The sequence below is a fragment of the Narcine bancroftii genome, chromosome 5 (assembly GCF_036971445.1).
Source record: "Narcine bancroftii isolate sNarBan1 chromosome 5, sNarBan1.hap1, whole genome shotgun sequence".
Lineage (NCBI taxonomy): Eukaryota > Metazoa > Chordata > Chondrichthyes > Torpediniformes > Narcinidae > Narcine > Narcine bancroftii.
In genome coordinates, this window is record NC_091473.1 from 170,008,812 (window position 1) to 170,027,199 (window position 18,388).

General features: G+C 47.1%; 1 protein-coding gene across 14 annotated transcripts in view; it reads right to left on the reverse strand.

Annotated features, from left to right (window-relative positions):
- The window catches only part of LOC138764176 (voltage-dependent L-type calcium channel subunit alpha-1D-like), a 427,400-nt gene that overhangs the window by 142,421 nt on the left and 266,591 nt on the right, over window positions 1-18,388 (reverse strand). For 11 of the 14 annotated variants that reach the window (XM_069939715.1, XM_069939713.1, XM_069939711.1 and 8 more), the window contains one exon: window positions 367-396. The exons of the other annotated variants lie outside the window; for them this stretch is intronic. In XM_069939715.1, coding sequence (XP_069795816.1) covers window positions 367-396 — 30 coding nt within the window. The remainder of the gene's footprint in view (window positions 1-366; window positions 397-18,388) is intronic. 14 annotated transcript variants of the gene reach the window in all.

Consider the following 18,388-nt stretch of genomic DNA (forward strand, 5'->3'; position numbering starts at 1 on the left):
AACATTTTTCCGTCTCTGAAATAATGGTTTATTTGACAAAAACTCAAGAATTTAATTCAGGTGATCTGCAATTTTTAGTTTATTCAATTCACTTTTAATATTAAACTAAAAAAAAGAATTATTAATGGGATTAAATAAGATGACAAATTGCTCTAGTAGCTATCAACCATTATAGAGTAGAAGAAAAGTTCCACAACCAATTGGAAGAATTGGGGGGGCAGGGGGAATGGAGGTTCGGGTTGTCAGGGAAAGAGGGAGGCAAATATGGACAAGTCACGTGAAATTGAAACCCAAGAAAACATGCATCATTAGGGGCTGACAAACCAAAAAGAGAAAGCACTGCAAAAGCCAGATAAAATTACTTACTAGCCATCTCTCCTTTTTTTCCACACACACCTAATACAAAGCGTTAGTTAAAAACTTGGTAAATGGAAGGAATGCAACATATGTGGAATATAAGAATTTGCACATTAAAATATTGTATTGTTAATGACAACTATTACACATTTAAAAGTAAAAGAACATATTTAGTCAGTTTTAACCATCAGATATAGTTGAAGAACACTGCCATAAGGAATCGATGTATATTTATATTCCATTTACACTTTAACCTTAGAACAAATGACATTCTGATTGGAATGAAAGCACTAAACCAAATATTCAAATCCAATCACAAGCAAGATCTTTGCAACCATGCTCTCAAGTTGATACTTTTTATAAAACAAATGAATCATAATTGAATTGTTTTATTTTTAGATGGTTCGACTGAATGACAGGAAGCATGAAGGAAGGTGCAGTGGTGTTACTCATTAATTTTTGAAGATCAATTTTGTTCTTTTTATGCTGATCTGTAGTATAGGGAGGAACAAAGGCAACATATGAGATGTAAATAACTAGAACTTCCATTTTGAATGTTGTAATTGTCCTTAAGTATCTTATATAGGGTATTCAAGGAGAAAATTGTACAACAGACCAATCAAGGGCATGTGCATAATCGAAGTATATTTATTTAGCTTTTACCCCAATTTCACCACTCTGGCTTCCATTTGGACCAACTGGTGATAATTCTCCCTGACGTTGCCAAGTATATCCTCAAATTAACTTTCCCTGTTTTTCCATGACTATTTACCCTATTTTAAATTCCTGACTGAGAATTCTATTTCCTGACAAGCAATTGTACTTCAATCTTTATAGTAAGCCAACATACTTCAAATCAGATCAGATGTTATTTATCACCAATGTAATGAAACAGAAATGTAATGTTACACGAAAAGCCAATGATTTGCCATGAGCGTTAGCATTGCCTGGTGCCCCATATACTCAGAAAGAGAAGCAAAAGAGAAGGCCCCGGAGTCACCAAGTGTTCGTGAATTTTCCTCCAGTGCTCCCACAGCCACACAAGACTCCAGTTCAGTTCAAATCATCAGCAACCCGAGCCCACATCCAAATCTTCGATACGATGAGGAAACCTTCAGCACCCAGGGCCCTTTGAGAGCCCTTCTTATTCTCTCAAATCCCGGTTCTGATAACTGGTTCTCATGATCCAGTCTCCAACAGCCTGCAGACTGGTGTGAGTACTTTGACCTCAAATCGCCAGAACCCAGCAGCCTGTGTGGGCTCTTCATCTGCAAGTCACCAACAGCTCACCACCTTTGTGTGTCCTTCAGCTGTTTGGTCCGCCACCATGGTCACAGTACTTAGGGTTGTCTCCTCTGGTTCTCCTTTTCAATGTGTGTTTTTCTTCCCATTACTGGTGCCCTGCACCAGTCTGCTGTTCCTCCTGGGGTCTGCAAACCCTTGAGGCCACTGCAGAACAGAGGTGCCACCATCTTGGGATCAGATCACTCAGTCACAGGATTTTGAATAAAATGCTGTTGGTTCCATTAACAGGCCATTCAAAGCCTGTTCAGATCTGTCAGCAGTAGTACTGGGTGGTAGGATGCTGTGGAGGAGTGCTGTGTCTCCGCTCCCTGCTCTCCCTGGGACTACACCAGCAGCAGAGCAACCATGATGACTCAGGGAGAGTCGCCAATTGTAAAGGTTAAAACCTCGTGTTTTTAATTCCTAGTTAATTTTGTGCCTATCTCTTTAACAGACTATTGTTTGTAGTGTTACTATAGTGACTATGAGGTAATATGTCATAATATCTGCGCAGACAAATGGCTTGCTCATTATTATACAAGATGTGAGCACAAGAAATTTTTCTTTGAATTTTTCTGTTTCTCTTTAAATTTATCTATATCATTATGAATCTCTTTAAAGTTTTAACTTCTTTATATATGTTTTATATCTTCATTATACAGTAAATGCTTTGTTATTCATTGTTATGACAATCTTATGCAAAATTATGCAAAATGTTTATCCAGTTTATCAACAAATTAAAGCTACATAAAGCAGCAGTCACAGAGTTAGATTTATTGGATTAAAGAGATTGAAATTCAGAATATTGTAGCTCATGCTTTTGGATGATGATGCTTTGAAATGAGAATATATTAGAATAAGGACAGTGTCGTCGATACCAATTATTTTTTACTTATGTCCAAACATTCCAATTAACTTCTAATCTAAACCCCACAATCTCCAACAGGCAAACCTTGCTCTGAACGCTTTTCTCATCCAACATACATTCCTCGCATTGTAAATAGACTAAAATTCTTCATAGGTAACAACCAATTTCCAAAGTACTGGAGAAACTCAGTGCACATAGGAAGCAAAGATATTTATGCAAAGATGCACAATCAATTACTCGAAAGACAGTTGTTGAGAAACCAAATGGCTTTTATTCACTTAAGAACAACAGCACATCCATGTTATTTGACAGTCCTGCACTGAGGAGGAGGAAGTGGAACAGTCACCTTTATACAGGAGCCTGTGGGGAGGGACCACAGGTACAAGTGGCCAACAGGTATCCGTGACCAGACAATTTTGTGCAACAGTGGTTTACCACATTCATCCCTTGTTTTTAAAAAGAGTCCAGCAGGGTGAGTGGAACAAAGTTACAAATTCAGTCTTTCAGATGGTCTAGTTGTTCGCTGGGACGGCCGTAGTACCAGTTGTGGCTGCGGTGCAGTGGCGGGTTCCTGGATGGGCACCTGTACATTCTCATCAGTGTTGTGCTGGTGGGTAGACACCAATGAGTCAGGTGTATCCTCCCTTGGGGCAGAGGCAGAGTACCAGGGGTCAGATGCATCATGTGTGTTCAACGGAGAGGGAGGTGTGGAGAGATCGGCAGTTGTCTCCAGGGCCCCTGGAGGGAGTCAAGTCCTGAGAGAAACTGTGTCTTTGTGTCCCTCAGGGTATGCCACATAGGCATACTGGGGGTTGGCATGGAGGAATTTAACACTTTAGGTGATTCCAAAAACTGAACTTTTTTTTAAACTGTACGTAGATAATATTTTCAGCTGTTCTTGAGAGAGTGAGGCGAGAACAGAAGGAGAAGACGCGGCTCGGGTGGTGAGCGGGGAGAGAACAGCAGTGCGACTCGAGCAGGTGAGCAGGGAGAGAGCAAGAAGAGAAAGCATGTCAGGTGGGTGAGCAGGGAGAGAATGAGGAGAGAACGCAGCCCATAAAGTGTGGAGACCTAGCGGGGGCAAGGAGAGTCGGAGCCCGCTGAACTACTGGGGCCAGAGGGTGAAGGGATCCTGGTGCTGCACTCTATGGCCCAGGAGGAAAGAGGAGAGAAGCAAGCTGGCATCAAGGAGAAGGTGGTGTCGGGGAAGAGAAGTTGAAGGGATGCTGGGGAATGGTCGAGCCCAAGTAGCAGCAAGAGCCGGGCCCAAGGGAGGAGCAGGTGATGGCAAGCCCCTCTGGCAGTTGAGCTGGTACAGAGGGACCAGATGATGGGAAGCAGCCCAACAGCAGCTGAGCTGGGCCAGAAGGAGGCAGATAAGGGCACAGCAGAGCCGGCTGGATGAGCCTCTTTTTGTTTTAATGTGGGATCAATGGCTGTTTTCATTACCCATAATCCCCCACACAGCTGGAATTGCTCTGAGTTTCCCAGAGCAGTTCCAACTGCAAGGGGGATTATGGGTAAGGAAGAAAGCCATTGCTCATTGAACTGGCTTCAATGCGGCATTGCTCCATAAAAAGGGCTCATGTTTGGCCCTTTTTAATTCCATAATCCAGAATAATCCAAATATCAAGAAGTGTCTGGTACCAAGAATCGTGGATAAAAGAATAAGCATCTGTATTGTTTCATTTTAATTGTACTGCTCCTTGTGTGAAAGCTATTTGATCCCCTGTAATCTAGCCCTTTAATGTTGAAATTAAACCAAACTATATATGTATGACGCTTCAATTTTGTTGATTATAGATTTATGCTGTCAGCACATTCTTCCAATTAATTTGGAGGATATTACAGAGACAGGGATGGTAATATCAAATGACTTGCTGTAGCTAGTTCAGGTCTCAAGCATATAGAGGGCAGGATTCCCTGAAGTCATCTTCACAATACAGTTTCTGAATCAAACAAAACCTTCATGCTCGATGTCTGCTGAGAGTCGGGTGCTGAGATGCAGTAAGTCATCCACACTTTTTCGGCATAAACCTTCATTGCCCCTGAGTGGTGATGTGCAGCCTTGACAGGTTTGCAGAGCGTTACTTTGTGGATGTTGAATATAAAGTTGATCCTCCCATGTATTCGATTAAGTGATTAGACGATAGCTCACTCTTGGGCTGCAATTTCATGCAAATGCAAGCTGCAGCTAAACTACTGAAGTTAGGGCAAACTTGGTTCAGAGTTTTTAATTGAGATGAAGCGCAACTTTGCAGCAAGGAAGATTGACAAAAGTGTCAGATGAAAGACGTGAACAATGATGGAGTTCTGATGAAGACTCTTCAACCTGAATCTCCTTTCATTTTGCTTCTGATACAGCTTCACATATTCAATTTCAGATTTTCAGCATTTGAAGTTTTTGATTTTCAATGATGCAGTTTTGTTTAAGGCTGGTGTTCACTAAGGCTCTTTTGAAGACAATTTGCATCCTATCATAAAGCAAACACAAAATGAAGCTAATTGATGGCAGACATGAAGGCCTGCTCATATTTATTTTGTTCTCTCTGTATTTGATTTGACAAATACATACTCATCAAGCTTTATATCCAGAAATGGAACCTTCAGCCTCACCTGTCCATGCTGACAAAGTTGTCCACCTCAGCTCGTCTCATTTGCTCATATCCATCTCAATCTTTGCTATCCACGTATCTGTTTAAATTTAATTTTAATGTTGCTACTGCACTGACTTCTACCACATCCTCTGTCAGCTTGGTTCACTTATGTACCATCCCCTAACCTTAAATATATATCCTCCAGTTGAAGACTCCTCTGCCCCAGGAAAAAGATTTTGATCATTCACTTCGTCGATGCCCCTTATGATTCCATGTACCTCTACAAGGTCTCCCATCAGCCTCTTAAGCTTCAGAGAGAAATGTCCCAGCCTATCTCAACTCTCCTTATAACTCTGTGAGTCCTGCTGCGTGCATAATTCTGTCACAAAGTCCACAGACTGTATAACATGCTTTAATTAGCTTAAACTTGTACACACCAGCCTCAGTATACTGGTACACGTGTCTGACTGTCCACAAAGGGACTGGCTTGAGTTTTTATATGGGATTGATACCTGGCAGGTGGGGCCAGCCTCCCAGGTTGCCCACCTGCAGGTACAGTGGTTGCCCCCTGCAGTAGGCTAGCAGGAGTGCGGCCAGTGTAGTGGTTGTATCATCACATTCACTCCCTTCTTAAAATTACTCCTTGGGGGAGGGGGTGGCGGTTTTCTCGGTACCAAGTAGTATGTACAAGTTCAGGTGGTCTGGTAGTCATTTGTGTCTCTGGGACAAACACAGTATAGGCTCCTGGTCAATGATCGGTAGGGGTAGGGCCATCTGGGTCCAGGAAGGCCGGCGGTGGGAGCAGGAGGGTGTTTGGAAGAGTGGGGTGTAGGTGGGGGTGGGTCTGAGGGGAGAGAGGCCCTCTGGAGAAGCAGAGAGATTCCCAGGGGATCCTAGATGAGACAGGGGTTCCCGGAGTGAGAGAGCTGGACCCCTGTTGGTGCCATGCCCCTGGTCGAGGCAGTGTCCTCACATCCATTGGGGTACCTAATGTTGGATTTGAATGGAGGAGGTGCACCTGCTCCACCAGGAGGTCAGATTTGTGGGTCCTCATGCATTTGCGGAGGAGTACCAGTTCTGGAGATGTCAGCCACACTGGCAGGGAGATGCGAGTCGTTGATTTCATAGGAACGGAGAAAAGGCATTCATGAAGGGTCTGATTGGTAACTGTGCACAGGAGTGACCATATGGCATGGTGTTACTCAGGGTGGGCCTCTTGCCAATAGTTGATGGATCAGCATTTTGACCTCAGGGCCAGGAGAACTGCCTTCCAGATTATTCAATTTTCAAGTTTAACCTGCCTGTTACCCCTCTGGTTGCAGCTAATCATATGACTCAGCACGATGCCTCGCACCACCATGTACTGGTGCTGCTCCTCACTCATGAAGCTGGACCCCCAGTCGCTGTGGATGAATGCTGGGTATCCGAACATGGTGAATATCTGCCACAGGGCCTTGATAATGGAGGCGGTGGAGGTGTCGGGGCAAAGAATGGCGAAGGGAAAATGGGAATATTCGTCTATAACTGAGAAGAAAGAGATGTTCTTATTCGTAGAAGGCAGGGGGCCCTTGAAGCCGACACTGAGTCATTTGAAGAGCTGAGTGGCCTTCACTACATGGGCCTGTGGTGGACAGAGGAAGCGCAGTTTACACTCCGCACAGACCCTGCTGGACTCAGTCATGATCCAGACTTCTTGGATGTTGAAGGGGAGGTTCCAAGACTTAATAAAGTGGTACAGGCGAAGGTCCGGGACAGGGCATTGGGGGAGTCATTGAGCTTTCCTGGGCTAACTGGATGTCATAGCTGTAAGTGGGCAGCTCGACTCTCCAGCGCAAGATCTTGTCGTTTTTGATCTTGCCTCTGTGGGTGGTGCTGAACATGAATGCCACTACATGCTGGTCTGTGAGAAGGGTGAACCTTCTGTGATGAATCTGTGTCATGCTGTGCTTTTGTTGTGCTTAGTCTGCTCTCCTGACATTGGACGTGTATTATCTCTATCATTAAAGACACTCCCCTTGGGTATAACTGTGTATGCGCCCATTATCATTCACTATTGAATTACTAAGTTTCTACTAATAAAAGCCATGATTTCTGGTTAACTACACAGCCTTCGGTTTCTTCATTAACTGGCACTTCAATTTTATTAGTAGAAATGGATGTAGCACTCAAGCCGGAGCAGCTGATGATCGACCAGTCTGCCTTGAGGACCAGAGAAATCTTCAATCACTGGATTACTTGTTTAGATTACTACATGGCTCAGAACAACATGGTCGATGAGAGGATACAGTGGGGCCACCTGAATTCCTTACTGGGGTGAGATCCTTTCTGCTGTAATTCGAGGAGCTGCGACTCTGGCCCGGGAATGACTGACCGCTTACTATGCGGCACCACAGAATGTGGTACTTGCCCCGCACCAGTTGCTGACTAGATGCCAGAAACCCAGGGAAAGTGATGCTGCCTATGCACTGGCTTTCGACTCGTTGGCAAATGAATGCGATGTCGAGGCAGTCAATGTGGAACAACACTGCAATGCTTTGAAGCTGGATGCTTTTGTCAACGGAATTGACTCCAGTTACATCCGTCTATTAGAAACAGAGCCTCTGACCTATGGCCAAGCAGTCATGCTTGCCAAAACACTGAGAAGAGCTACATGGTCCAGCAAAATACTGGAAACTGAAAAGGAAACACCCAGGGGTGCTGGAACCCCGAGGGGGATGAAGGGACAAACACCTGGCAAATGTTACTTTTGTAATAAGAGCTGGCACCCCAGACAGAAGTGTCTGGCTCGATTCGCTACTTGCAGCTACTGTGGGAAACATGGCCTCTTCGCTAAAGCATGTAGGGTGAAAAATACTCCCACTGATAAGAAGAAGAAAAGCACCAAGAAAACTCATCCTAGTTCTGCTGGAATGGAAGACGACTGTGAAGGGCGGGGGCGGGGGGAATCTTCAGATGAGCCCGCTGAATTGACTTCAAGTGACGGCGAGGTGAGATCAACACAAAGTTCCCCTGTAATGGCTCAATTGACTGTAAATCTTGAGGTTTGTTATGGACTGAAATGGTCGACTATGAAGGGGGAGGTGAATGGTGAGACTGTCGATTGCTCAATAGACTTCGGCAGCACTGACAGCTACATTCATGAAAAGGTTGCTGAAGCCTTAAATTTGCGGAGATATCCAGCGAACCAAAGGATAGCGATGGCTTGTAGCAAACTTAAAAAGACTATACGGGACAAGTGTAAGGTAACTCTGAACTTGCAGGGACATTGTCTTGCTGATGTTTGGCTCTTCGTAATGCCTGATCTCTGCGCTCCTGTGTTACTGGTGAAAAGTGTAGTGTTAAATTTCGATGGACCGCTACCCACACTTACCACCCACCGCACTGATTACTGTGGTCTGTCCTTTTGATGAGAGTGGCCCCCGGAGCTTTAAAATACTGCGGTTTGCATTCTTCATTAACTGTCACTTCACCTTCTGCCTGCCAGGTAGTGGTACAAGTGGCGGACTGCTTCCATGATCGCCTGGGCTTCCTTTTCTATTGTGGAGTGTCCGAGCTCTGAACTGTGGAGGGTCCTGGAGAAGAAGGCTATGTCTGCCGCCTTCATTGAGGGTGGCATCGCACTCCACCTTCACCCACGGCATGCATCTTGGCATTAGTGATGTCCTGTCTGTGGCAGACGAAGGCCGATTGTGCCTCCCTGGGGAGGGAAAAGGTGGTGGCCTGGGCCAGTGGGCGGACCTTGTCTGAGAAGCGGGGGACCCACTGGGAGAAGTAAGAGAAGAGCCCTGCAGAAGGCCTTGAGCATTTGCAGGAGGGGCAGTTTCATTGCGCAATCGGGGGCACATGCGTTTGGGGTTGGAACCGATGACACCATGTTTGACAATGCACCCCAGGATGGCGAGGCGGATGATACTGAACACACACTTCTCTCTGTTGTAAGTGAGGTTCAGTGCCACTGCTGTGCAGAGAAATCTCTCCAGATTGGCATCATTGTCCTGTTGGTCATGGCTGCAGATGGTGACATTGTCCAGGTACAGGAAAGTCGCTCTTAGATTGTGCCAGTCTACTATGCGGTCCATCTCCCACTGAAATATGGAGACCCTATTTGTGACCCCAAACAGGGCCCAGCAGAACTAGTAGAGACATCCGTCTGCCTCAAAGGCGGTATAAGGTTTATCCTGGGCATGGATGGGGAGCTGATGGTAGGCTGACTTTAGGTCAATCATGGAGAAAACCCTGTACTGGGCTATCTCATTGACCATGTCGGCGATGCAGGGCAGTGGGTAGGTGTCAAGCTGGGTGTACTGGTTGATGGTCTGACTATAATCGATGACCATCCTCAGTTTGCTGTCCCCTTTTACAACAAGGACCTGGTCTCTCCAGGGGCTGGTGCTGGGCTCTATAACTCCTTCCACCAGAAGCCATCTCACCTCGGCCTTGATAAAGGTCCTGTTGGCCATACAGTAGTGCCTGCTCTTGGCAGCTATAGGCTTACAGTCCAGCATCTGGTAGTTGAAGAGGGATGGAGGGGTCACCTGTAGGATGGAGAGACCGTAGGTGGACTGGGGGCAGTTGCTGGACTTTGTGCTGTGGATGGTGAGTGGGGGGAGTGGGCCACCAAAGGTAAGTGTGAGGCTGTGAAGGTGACATTAGAAGTCAAGTCCCAGGATGACCGGGGCACAGAACTTGGGCATGACCAGAAGCCTGAACCCTTGGTATGTACCCCCTCCACTGTCAAGTTCACAGAGCAGAACCCTAGTGCCATGATGGAGTGGTTCTGGTCCGCAAAAGCGATAGTGAAGTTCACTAGATATTCTTTGAGTTTCAGCGTACAGACCAAATTCAGGTGCACAAAGCTCTCAGTACTACTGCCATCAAACATCATTGATAGCAATGTCCATCATCAAGTGCCCGTCTGTGAGGTATGTCCTCTGTTAGTGGGGTCCGAGTCGCTGCTCCAGGACGGTTGTGGCAAGTAGCAGCCAGTGGGTGTCCTTAGGAGTGTGGGGTGTGGCAAGTGTGCAGTTCTGCATGCATGCGTGTTGACCACATCGTCTGGTCGGCAAATGGATGGGGGTTGGCTGGCCCACGATGGTGGAGCCCAGGAGATGCACGTGCCATTGGCATAGTCGGGCAATCTGGCCGGACGTGACGTCATCGGTGCAGGCAGAAGTAACATCACTGGTGCAGGTGGGAGTTGGACAATGTAAGTTGGCAGTGCCCGTGGTGAGCACATGGCGGCGGCATGGTTGGATGGCTGGGCCGGAAGTGACGTCATCAGTGTAGGCGGTAGAGGTGGGCAGAGTAATGGCACTGCCTGGCATTCACATGTGGGGCATTCAAAGAGTCAGAAGGTGCTCCCAGATGGTTGCAGAGGACTGCAGAGCTAACGGTGGGTTTGGAGAGGCACATTTTAGAGAAGTAGAATTTCTTGCCACATCGGGAGCAATGCAAGTTCCTTGCAGGGCAGTTCTCTTCCACATGAGGCCCCTCAGCAACTGCTGTCATTGGCATCGGCCAGGCCGGAGGTTGGGGGAAGGGAGCTGCAGCTTCTAGGGAGCAGACCACCTCCATAATCCTGGTTTGGGAGGTATTATTCTCTTCCAACTGTCTCTGTCGAGTCTCCCTCTACTGCAACCCTTGCACACAGGCATCTCGGACAAGTCGCTCCATCTCCCCAGCAGTCACCCCAGTTTCGAGCATGTATGGGCGTGCTAGTTCCCGCAGTGCCCCCAGGTAAGCATCTGCCATCTCAACTGGCTGCTCTACCCTGTTGCTGAGCAGGTACCACGCATAGAGTATGTTTGTCCAGGATGGCCATTGCTGGTTCGAAATTCGCGCAGTCTTGGATATCCTGGAAATCCCGTGGTCTCAGCTAGGTACGTAGTACCATGAGTTTTTTTTTTGTTTGTATTGATGACCTCAGCCTGTGTGTGGATGGTCACCTTGATCACACGCTTCCAGATCTCAAAGTATTCTGGAGCATCCGGGTGTCGAGGGTCGTTATCCAGCCTCTCGATGGTGAGGAACTTCCCCATGGTCCTTCAATTTTAAGCTAATTAAATTGTGAATGTTGCTGCATGAATAATTTTGACACAAAGTCCACAGACTGTACAACAGGCTTTAATTAGCTTAAACTTGTACACTCCATTCTCAGTATACTGCTGGCTCCACATGTCTGACTGTCTCCAAAGAGGCCTGCTCAAGTCTTTATACAGGCCGGTTTTGACACCCAGCAGATGGGGCAAACCTCGGAGGTTGCCCACCTGCAGTAAGCAGGTAGGAATGCAGCCAGTATAATGGTTGTATCCCCAAAAACTCAAGCCTTCCAAACCCAGCAACATATCTGTGAATCTTTCCTTCATTCTCTGCAGCTTAGTCATCCTTGTTATCATTGGGCAGAACCAGACTACTCCAGATTGGCCCTATTTTGCTGTAATAAGACATGCACTCTTAAAAAAAAACTTTTTTTTTTCCCTTTGCAATAAATGCTTACATTCCATTTGATTTCCCAATTGCTTGCTCTGTCTCCATGCTAACTTTTTGTCCTGTACGTAGACACCAGTCTGAAAGGTTAGATTAACCCAGACCTTTTGTTGCTAAAACCCATTCAGCTAAGCTCACAGTTGATGTGAAAGTTGAAACCAGACAGCAGAATGTGTGACAAACAGCTTTTTATATGCAAATATCATTTATTCTGAGCATCAAAGGGCCTTTAAGGAAAATAAATTGCATGACCTATATACTATTCATTATTGTGTGGCGGGGCAGATCCTCATAGCGAACCGGCCCCACTTGTATCGCCACTTGGCGGTGCAGCCATGGGAAAATGGCGTCATCTGAGGTTTCTCTCTGACTCCAGCATCCCTTCCAGCCTGCACCCTGGGCAGCGATTATGATGTCACAATGCACCAGGTGACTGAGCCCATGCTGCCCATAAAGGGGCACGGTGAATTTGAATAAAAACTGTCATTAACGACCCTCAACATGGTGGCTGTGTTTCTTCCACTGCTCACACCACCACAGTAGTGACCCCGACAAGCCCAGACATTTTTCTGGACTCAAAACACCAAGGATTGAGCAGAGGTTAACGCTGTCTCCATCAAGCTTCCCCTCTTTTGGACCCACCGACCGAGAATGTGGTTCGGGCAGGCGAAAGCACAATTTCAAATCCCCAACATCTCCTCAGATGCCACGATGTTCTATCGTGTTGTGAGCGCTCTGGACCAAGATACGGCAGCGAGGGTGGACGACATCATCCACCACCCCACCCCCCCCCCCCCCCCCAAGCTACAGGCAAGTACACCGCCCTCAAAGACCTGCTGCTTAGAACTCGGGCTAACTCCCCAGCAATGGGCTTCCAGGCTCCTTCACCGAGATTGACTTGGGGGCCATAGTCTGTCGGCGCTGATGGACGAATTGCTGGCCCTGGCAGAAGATCACAAGCCTTGCTTTCTCTTATATTCGTGGAAGAGATGCCGAGGACATCCAGCTGCTCCTCACAGATCAAGACTTCTCAAATCTGAGGAGAGCAGCAGCTCGTGCAGATGCCCTCTGGTGCATGAAGAGGGAGAACGAGGCAGCCGTCAACCAGGTGGCATGACCAGGAGCCAGCTGACCACAAGCCACTCCCAAGACCAAGCCAGAGGAGAGCCAGTCGACCTGGTGTTTCTACCACCGGCGCTGGGGAGTACAAGCCCGTAAGTGCCACCAGCCCTGCGGGTTTCAGGGAAATGACCAGGCCAGCCGCCGTTGATGGCTGCGATGGTTGGCCACGCAAACAGCCTCCTTCATGTGATGGACAGACCCACTGTTCGCCGATTCCTGGTGGACAAAAGGGCTGAGCTCAGTGTCCTTTTCCCCACAGCATTAGAGACTCGCACCTGATCTCGAGGTCCAAACCTGTGGGCGGCCAACGGTTCCACCATCAGGACCTATGGCACCTGCAGGGCACAGATCCAGATCAGGAAGAAGTTCCACTGGAGATACGTCCAAGCCTCCGTGGGCACCGCGCTGTTATGGGCTGACTTCCTCAGAACTCATGGCCTACTGGTTGACATGAAGGGCAAAAGGCTGGTCAATGCCCGAACGTTCCACTCCACCCGTCTGGACACAGCACAGGCCCAAAATCGATTCCATAGCCATCACCAGGGATGAGTTCGATGAGATCCTCCACGAATTCCCTGCCATCTTAGAGCCTCGATTCAACGTCGCCCTGCCCCAGCATGGGGTCTTCTACCACATCGCCACACAGGGCCCTCCGCTGCATGCTAGACCCAGATGGCTGCCACCCGAGAAGCTCCAGCAGGCAAAGCAGGAGTTCTCCAGGCTCCTGGAGCTGGGAATCATCCGGTGCTCGGACAACACCTGGGCATCGCTGCTCCAAATGGTCCCAAAATCGTCGGGGACTGGAGACCATGCGGGGACTACCGTTGGTTGAATGATGCAACCACCCCCGACAGGTACTCGGTGCCCCACGTATAGGACTTCTCCGCCAATCTCCATGGCACACAGGTCTTCTCCAAAGTGGATCTTGTGTGGGGATACCAACAGATCCCAGTGCATCCAGACGAAGTGGGTAAGACAGCCATTATCACCTCTTTCGGCCTCTTCAAGTTCCTGCATATGCCCTTCAGCCCAAACATTCCAGCACCTCATGGATGATGTTGGAAGAGACCTGGACTTTGTGTTCATTTACCTGGACGATATTCTCATTGCCAGTCGCAACCACAATGAACACAAAGCCTACCTCCGCACACTCTTTGCTCGGCTGGCGGACTTTGGCTTCATGGTCAATGCAGCCAAATGCCAGTTCGGCAAGGAGTCCCTCCAGTTCCTGGGGCCAACTATTTCAGTGGCTGGGGCCGCACCAGAGCCAGAGAAAGTAGCAGCTGTTCAACAATTCCCCAAACCCTCCACCCTGAAAGGCCTCCAAGGGTTCGTGGGGATGGTGAACTTTTAATATCGTTTTCATTCCCGGAGATGCGTGGACCATGCGTCCATTCTTTGCGTTCATGGCCACCAAAGAAAAGACTATATCGTGTTCACAGGAGGCAGACAGGGCTTTCATCACGACAAAGGAGGCTCTAGCTAGCGCCACATTGCTGGTGCACCTGCGGCCGGAGGTGCACACGGCGCTCTCTGTTGACGCCTCAGCTATGGCAGTGGGGGGGGGGGGGGGGTTCTGGAACAGTAGCTCGATGAACAATGGCACCCACTGGCCTTTTTCATCAAGCAACTGCACCCGCTGGAGCTCAAATACAGCACCTTTGACCGGGAGGTCCAGGCACTATATTTGGACATCCGCCATTTCTGCTACTTCCTCAAGGGCAGGCCGTTCACAGCCTTCACGGGTCACAAGCCTCTCACTCAAGCCCTGGCGATGGCCAAGGATCAGTGTTCCACCAGACAGCAGCGCCACATCTCGAACGTGTCTGAGTTTATGACCGATAACCAACACAGGGCCGGCAAGGACAATGTAGTGGCAGATGCGCTCTCCCGTCCAGCCATCAACATTCTCGCACCCGGCCTGGATTACGAGCAACTGGCTCAGGCACAGAGGAATGATGTGGAGACACATGCCTTGCGGACTGCTATCTCGGACCTCAAACTCAAGGATGTCTGGGTGCCCAGCAGCCCGCACACATTGCTCTGTGACATTGCAACATGTACGCCATGCCCGGTAATCCTGCCACACTGGAGGGCAAAGGTCTTCAGTCTGATCCATGACCTCGCTCACCCAGTGGTAAAAACAACCGTGCGGATGGTCACGAAGCGGTTTGTGTGGCACGGGCTGAAGGAGGTGGCGGAACTGGCCAGGAATTGTACCAGGTGCTACACACGCGAGTCCCCATCCAGAACTTTGACCTGGCAGTTCACAGATTCCAACATATCCACGTTGATGTCGTCGGGCCCCTGCCGGTGTCCAAGGAGGCTCGATACCTCCTCATGGTGGTGGATCGAGCCACAAGGTGGCCGGAGGCCATCCCGATTAAGGAGGCCTCTGCAGAGATGTGCACCAGGGCTCTGGTCAGCTAATGGATCACCCGTTTTGTAGACCTGGCGCACGTCACTAGCGACAGAGAGACGCAGTTCACGTCTGCCCTGTGTACTCAGATGGTGAAGCTCCTGGGCGACAAGCTCCACCACACCACAGCATTCCACTTGCAGTTCAACGGGTTGGTGGAGAGGTTCCACAGGCACCTGAAGGCATCGCTTATGGCCAGGCTCTCTGGACCAAACTGGGCGGACAAACAACCCTGGGTCCTCCTCAGGATTAGGACGGCACCAAAGGAGGACCTGCAGGCTTCAGCAGTGGAGATGGTCCATGGCGCACTGCTTTCCCTGCCAGCTGAGTTTTTTAGCCCAGACCCTGACACCACAGCCACCGACAAAATCCTGCTGGCAGATCTATGCAGGTGACTGGCCTTCCTAGTTCCTCCATGCCCGGCATACCACGGCACCCAGCTGTTTCATCTCCCCAAAGAGCTCAACTCGGCCCAGTTCGATTTTGTGCGGAGGGGACCACAAGGAGCACCACTACAATGACCATACGAGGGGCCATACAAAGTCTTGCACTGGTCCGGTGGAACCTTCACCCTGGACGTTGGGGGGAGAGAGGAACTTTTTACGTTGGACTGCCTGAAGGCGGCCCATCTAGACTTGTGCAGACTGCCACGCCCAAGTGCCGGGGCCGGCCGCCAAAGCGACAGGATGCGTAGCCGGTTCTGGGAGGGTTGTGTGGCGGCACACATCCTCATGGTGAACCGGCCCCGCTTCTATTGCCACGTGGCGGGGCAGCCATGGGGAAATGGCATCTTCAGAGGTTTTTCTCTGACTCCAGCATCACTTCCAGCCCACACCCTGGGCAGAGATTATGATGTCACAATGCACCAGGTGACTGAGCTTATGCTGCCCTTAAAGGGACAGGCTGAATTTGAATAAAGACAGTCGTTAACGACCCTCAACATGGGGGCTGTTTCTTCCACTGTTCACACTGCCACAATATATTCATTAATCCATTACTATGTTACAATTTACTGTGTACTGTATTTACTATGTATTCACCATTATATTTTCTGCACTATACACACTATGCTACAAAGTAACAATTTACTCACAAAATACAAAGGTAACAATTCATTATGTATTTACTACTGTGACAGAGTGTATAAAAGTGTTTGGGGGACAAATTGGGAAAGACTTGTTGGAGCAGGTCACACATAAACACTTTAAAAGACAGAAATTTTGCAGGAGCTTTTGCAAGAGTGTTCACAGACTCATGATGGACTGTTTGAAAAGGCAACAGAGTAGCAACATACAGCAGCAGCTTTGTCTGGAAAAGTTTCCTGTCTGGAAGAGCATGTGATCTTTGCAGGCAGAGGAAGAACAGCTTTGTTTTCAGAGTGGGAGGGAGTGAGAGGAGAGACATAGACTTAGGTTCCAGAGGGAAAACAGAAAGGAAGTCTGTAGTGACCTGAAAGAAAGAGGTTATCATCTGGAGAAACCTGAAGGTGGCAAGTTTCATCAGCAAGACACTGGAGTTGCTGACCTGAAACAAGAAAACTCTCTCTCTGAAAACCCTCCTGAGTGGTAACCATTTACCTATTAAGCACCAAAGCCTGGTAAACTTTATTAATGCTAACTTCTGTGCACAATACAAGAATGGCCTGCAACCGGTGAGATTGGACTGTGAACCAAAGAACGTTTCTAAACTTATATACACATTACACACATGTACGCTTAGAATTAGAGGGGTGTGGATAAATAGGTTAGGTAAGTCAATAGAGATAAGTTAAAGATTAATTCTGTTTTATTGTTCAAAGATAATTAAAAGTAACCTTTAAGTAACCCTTTGTATTGGTGCTTATCTATCACTGCTGGGTTTTGGGGACTTCTGGACTCATAACACCGCTCTATGCTACAGTGAAAGAGTCAAGGATAAGGTAGCAGGTGGCAGGATATGATGAAACATGTGGTTCAAAACATGATTAGATTAATGGGTGGAAAATAATGAAAATAATTGTGGCGAGCCAAGGGATGACCTACTGCTAAAATATGTGGTTATAAATGATTGGATGCAGTAATGTTATTAAGTCAGGACAATAATATATTAAAAAAGGCTATGTGCTGTGTTGTGTGGGCAGTCGGTGACTAGTTCTTTGATAGCCACAGCTTTTGTTTGCAAATAGAAGTTTAAATGTCTTAAAGAATCTTCTGTGTCTCCTGGTCAATCTTGGCATTCAACAAACCACGACACCTTCACTGAAGAATTCTGGACCACAGTTAATGCTAATGCTAGATAAGCAGATCGTAGATGAAAGATATATGAGCTCAGAGGTACTCTTGGATTGATATAATCTTCAAGAATAGCTTGCTTGTTATAACTTTGTATGGTGCATAAGAGGGAATTATATTGCACAGGATTGAACATTTAAAATAGTGAGGTTGAATGGAGAGTTCCAAGGAACTTGTGACTTATTCCAGATTACTCCAAGTTCATTGCTCCTGATATAGAATGGCAAAAGATGATATTTTGAGATCATTGCATTCCATGATGTGAAATTGAGGAAGGCTTCAATCACAATGGAGAAAGGATTAACAGCTGTAAATGGAAGCCAAGTAGCATCTGATCTTTTGCCTATTTATCTCTAAAACCCTTAGCTCCTGTCACAAATATAGATTGTGATGTGAATGGCAGTTCAATCCTTCTTGAAGACAAGATGGAAGAACTTAGAGGTATCCAAACAAAAGCATCACTTCTCTTGCCCACCTTGAAGAAATCATTCAATCACAAGTGAAAAGGAATATGTCTAAGTGTAATAGAAAGAGAGAATATAAACATGATGATAAAGGAGAGGAAAGTTTTTCTAGACAGTAAAAGAAGTCCACACAAATTACATGGTGTATATTATTTTCAAGAAAAATGAAAGTATTTAGATCATACTTAACATCTGTAATTAAATGCAGTGAATAATTGAAAAATATAAGTAATGTTAATAATTTGCAGTTATATCCACCTTACAGACACCATTTTCCAAAATATATCTTACAAAATAACATAGACTGTCTGAAGTAATGTGCAAATTCTTACTTTTCACCACTTGAATATGCAAATTGCGTATGATAAGACTACGGCATTCGTGAGCAAAATAAGATACATTTTAACAGTAAATCTACACTATCATAAAACTGATGGGAAATTGATTTTATTTTTACTTATTAGCTTCCAGTTTATTCTTCTGTTTTTATTTTAAATGATTTTGTTGGCATATTTTTAGCT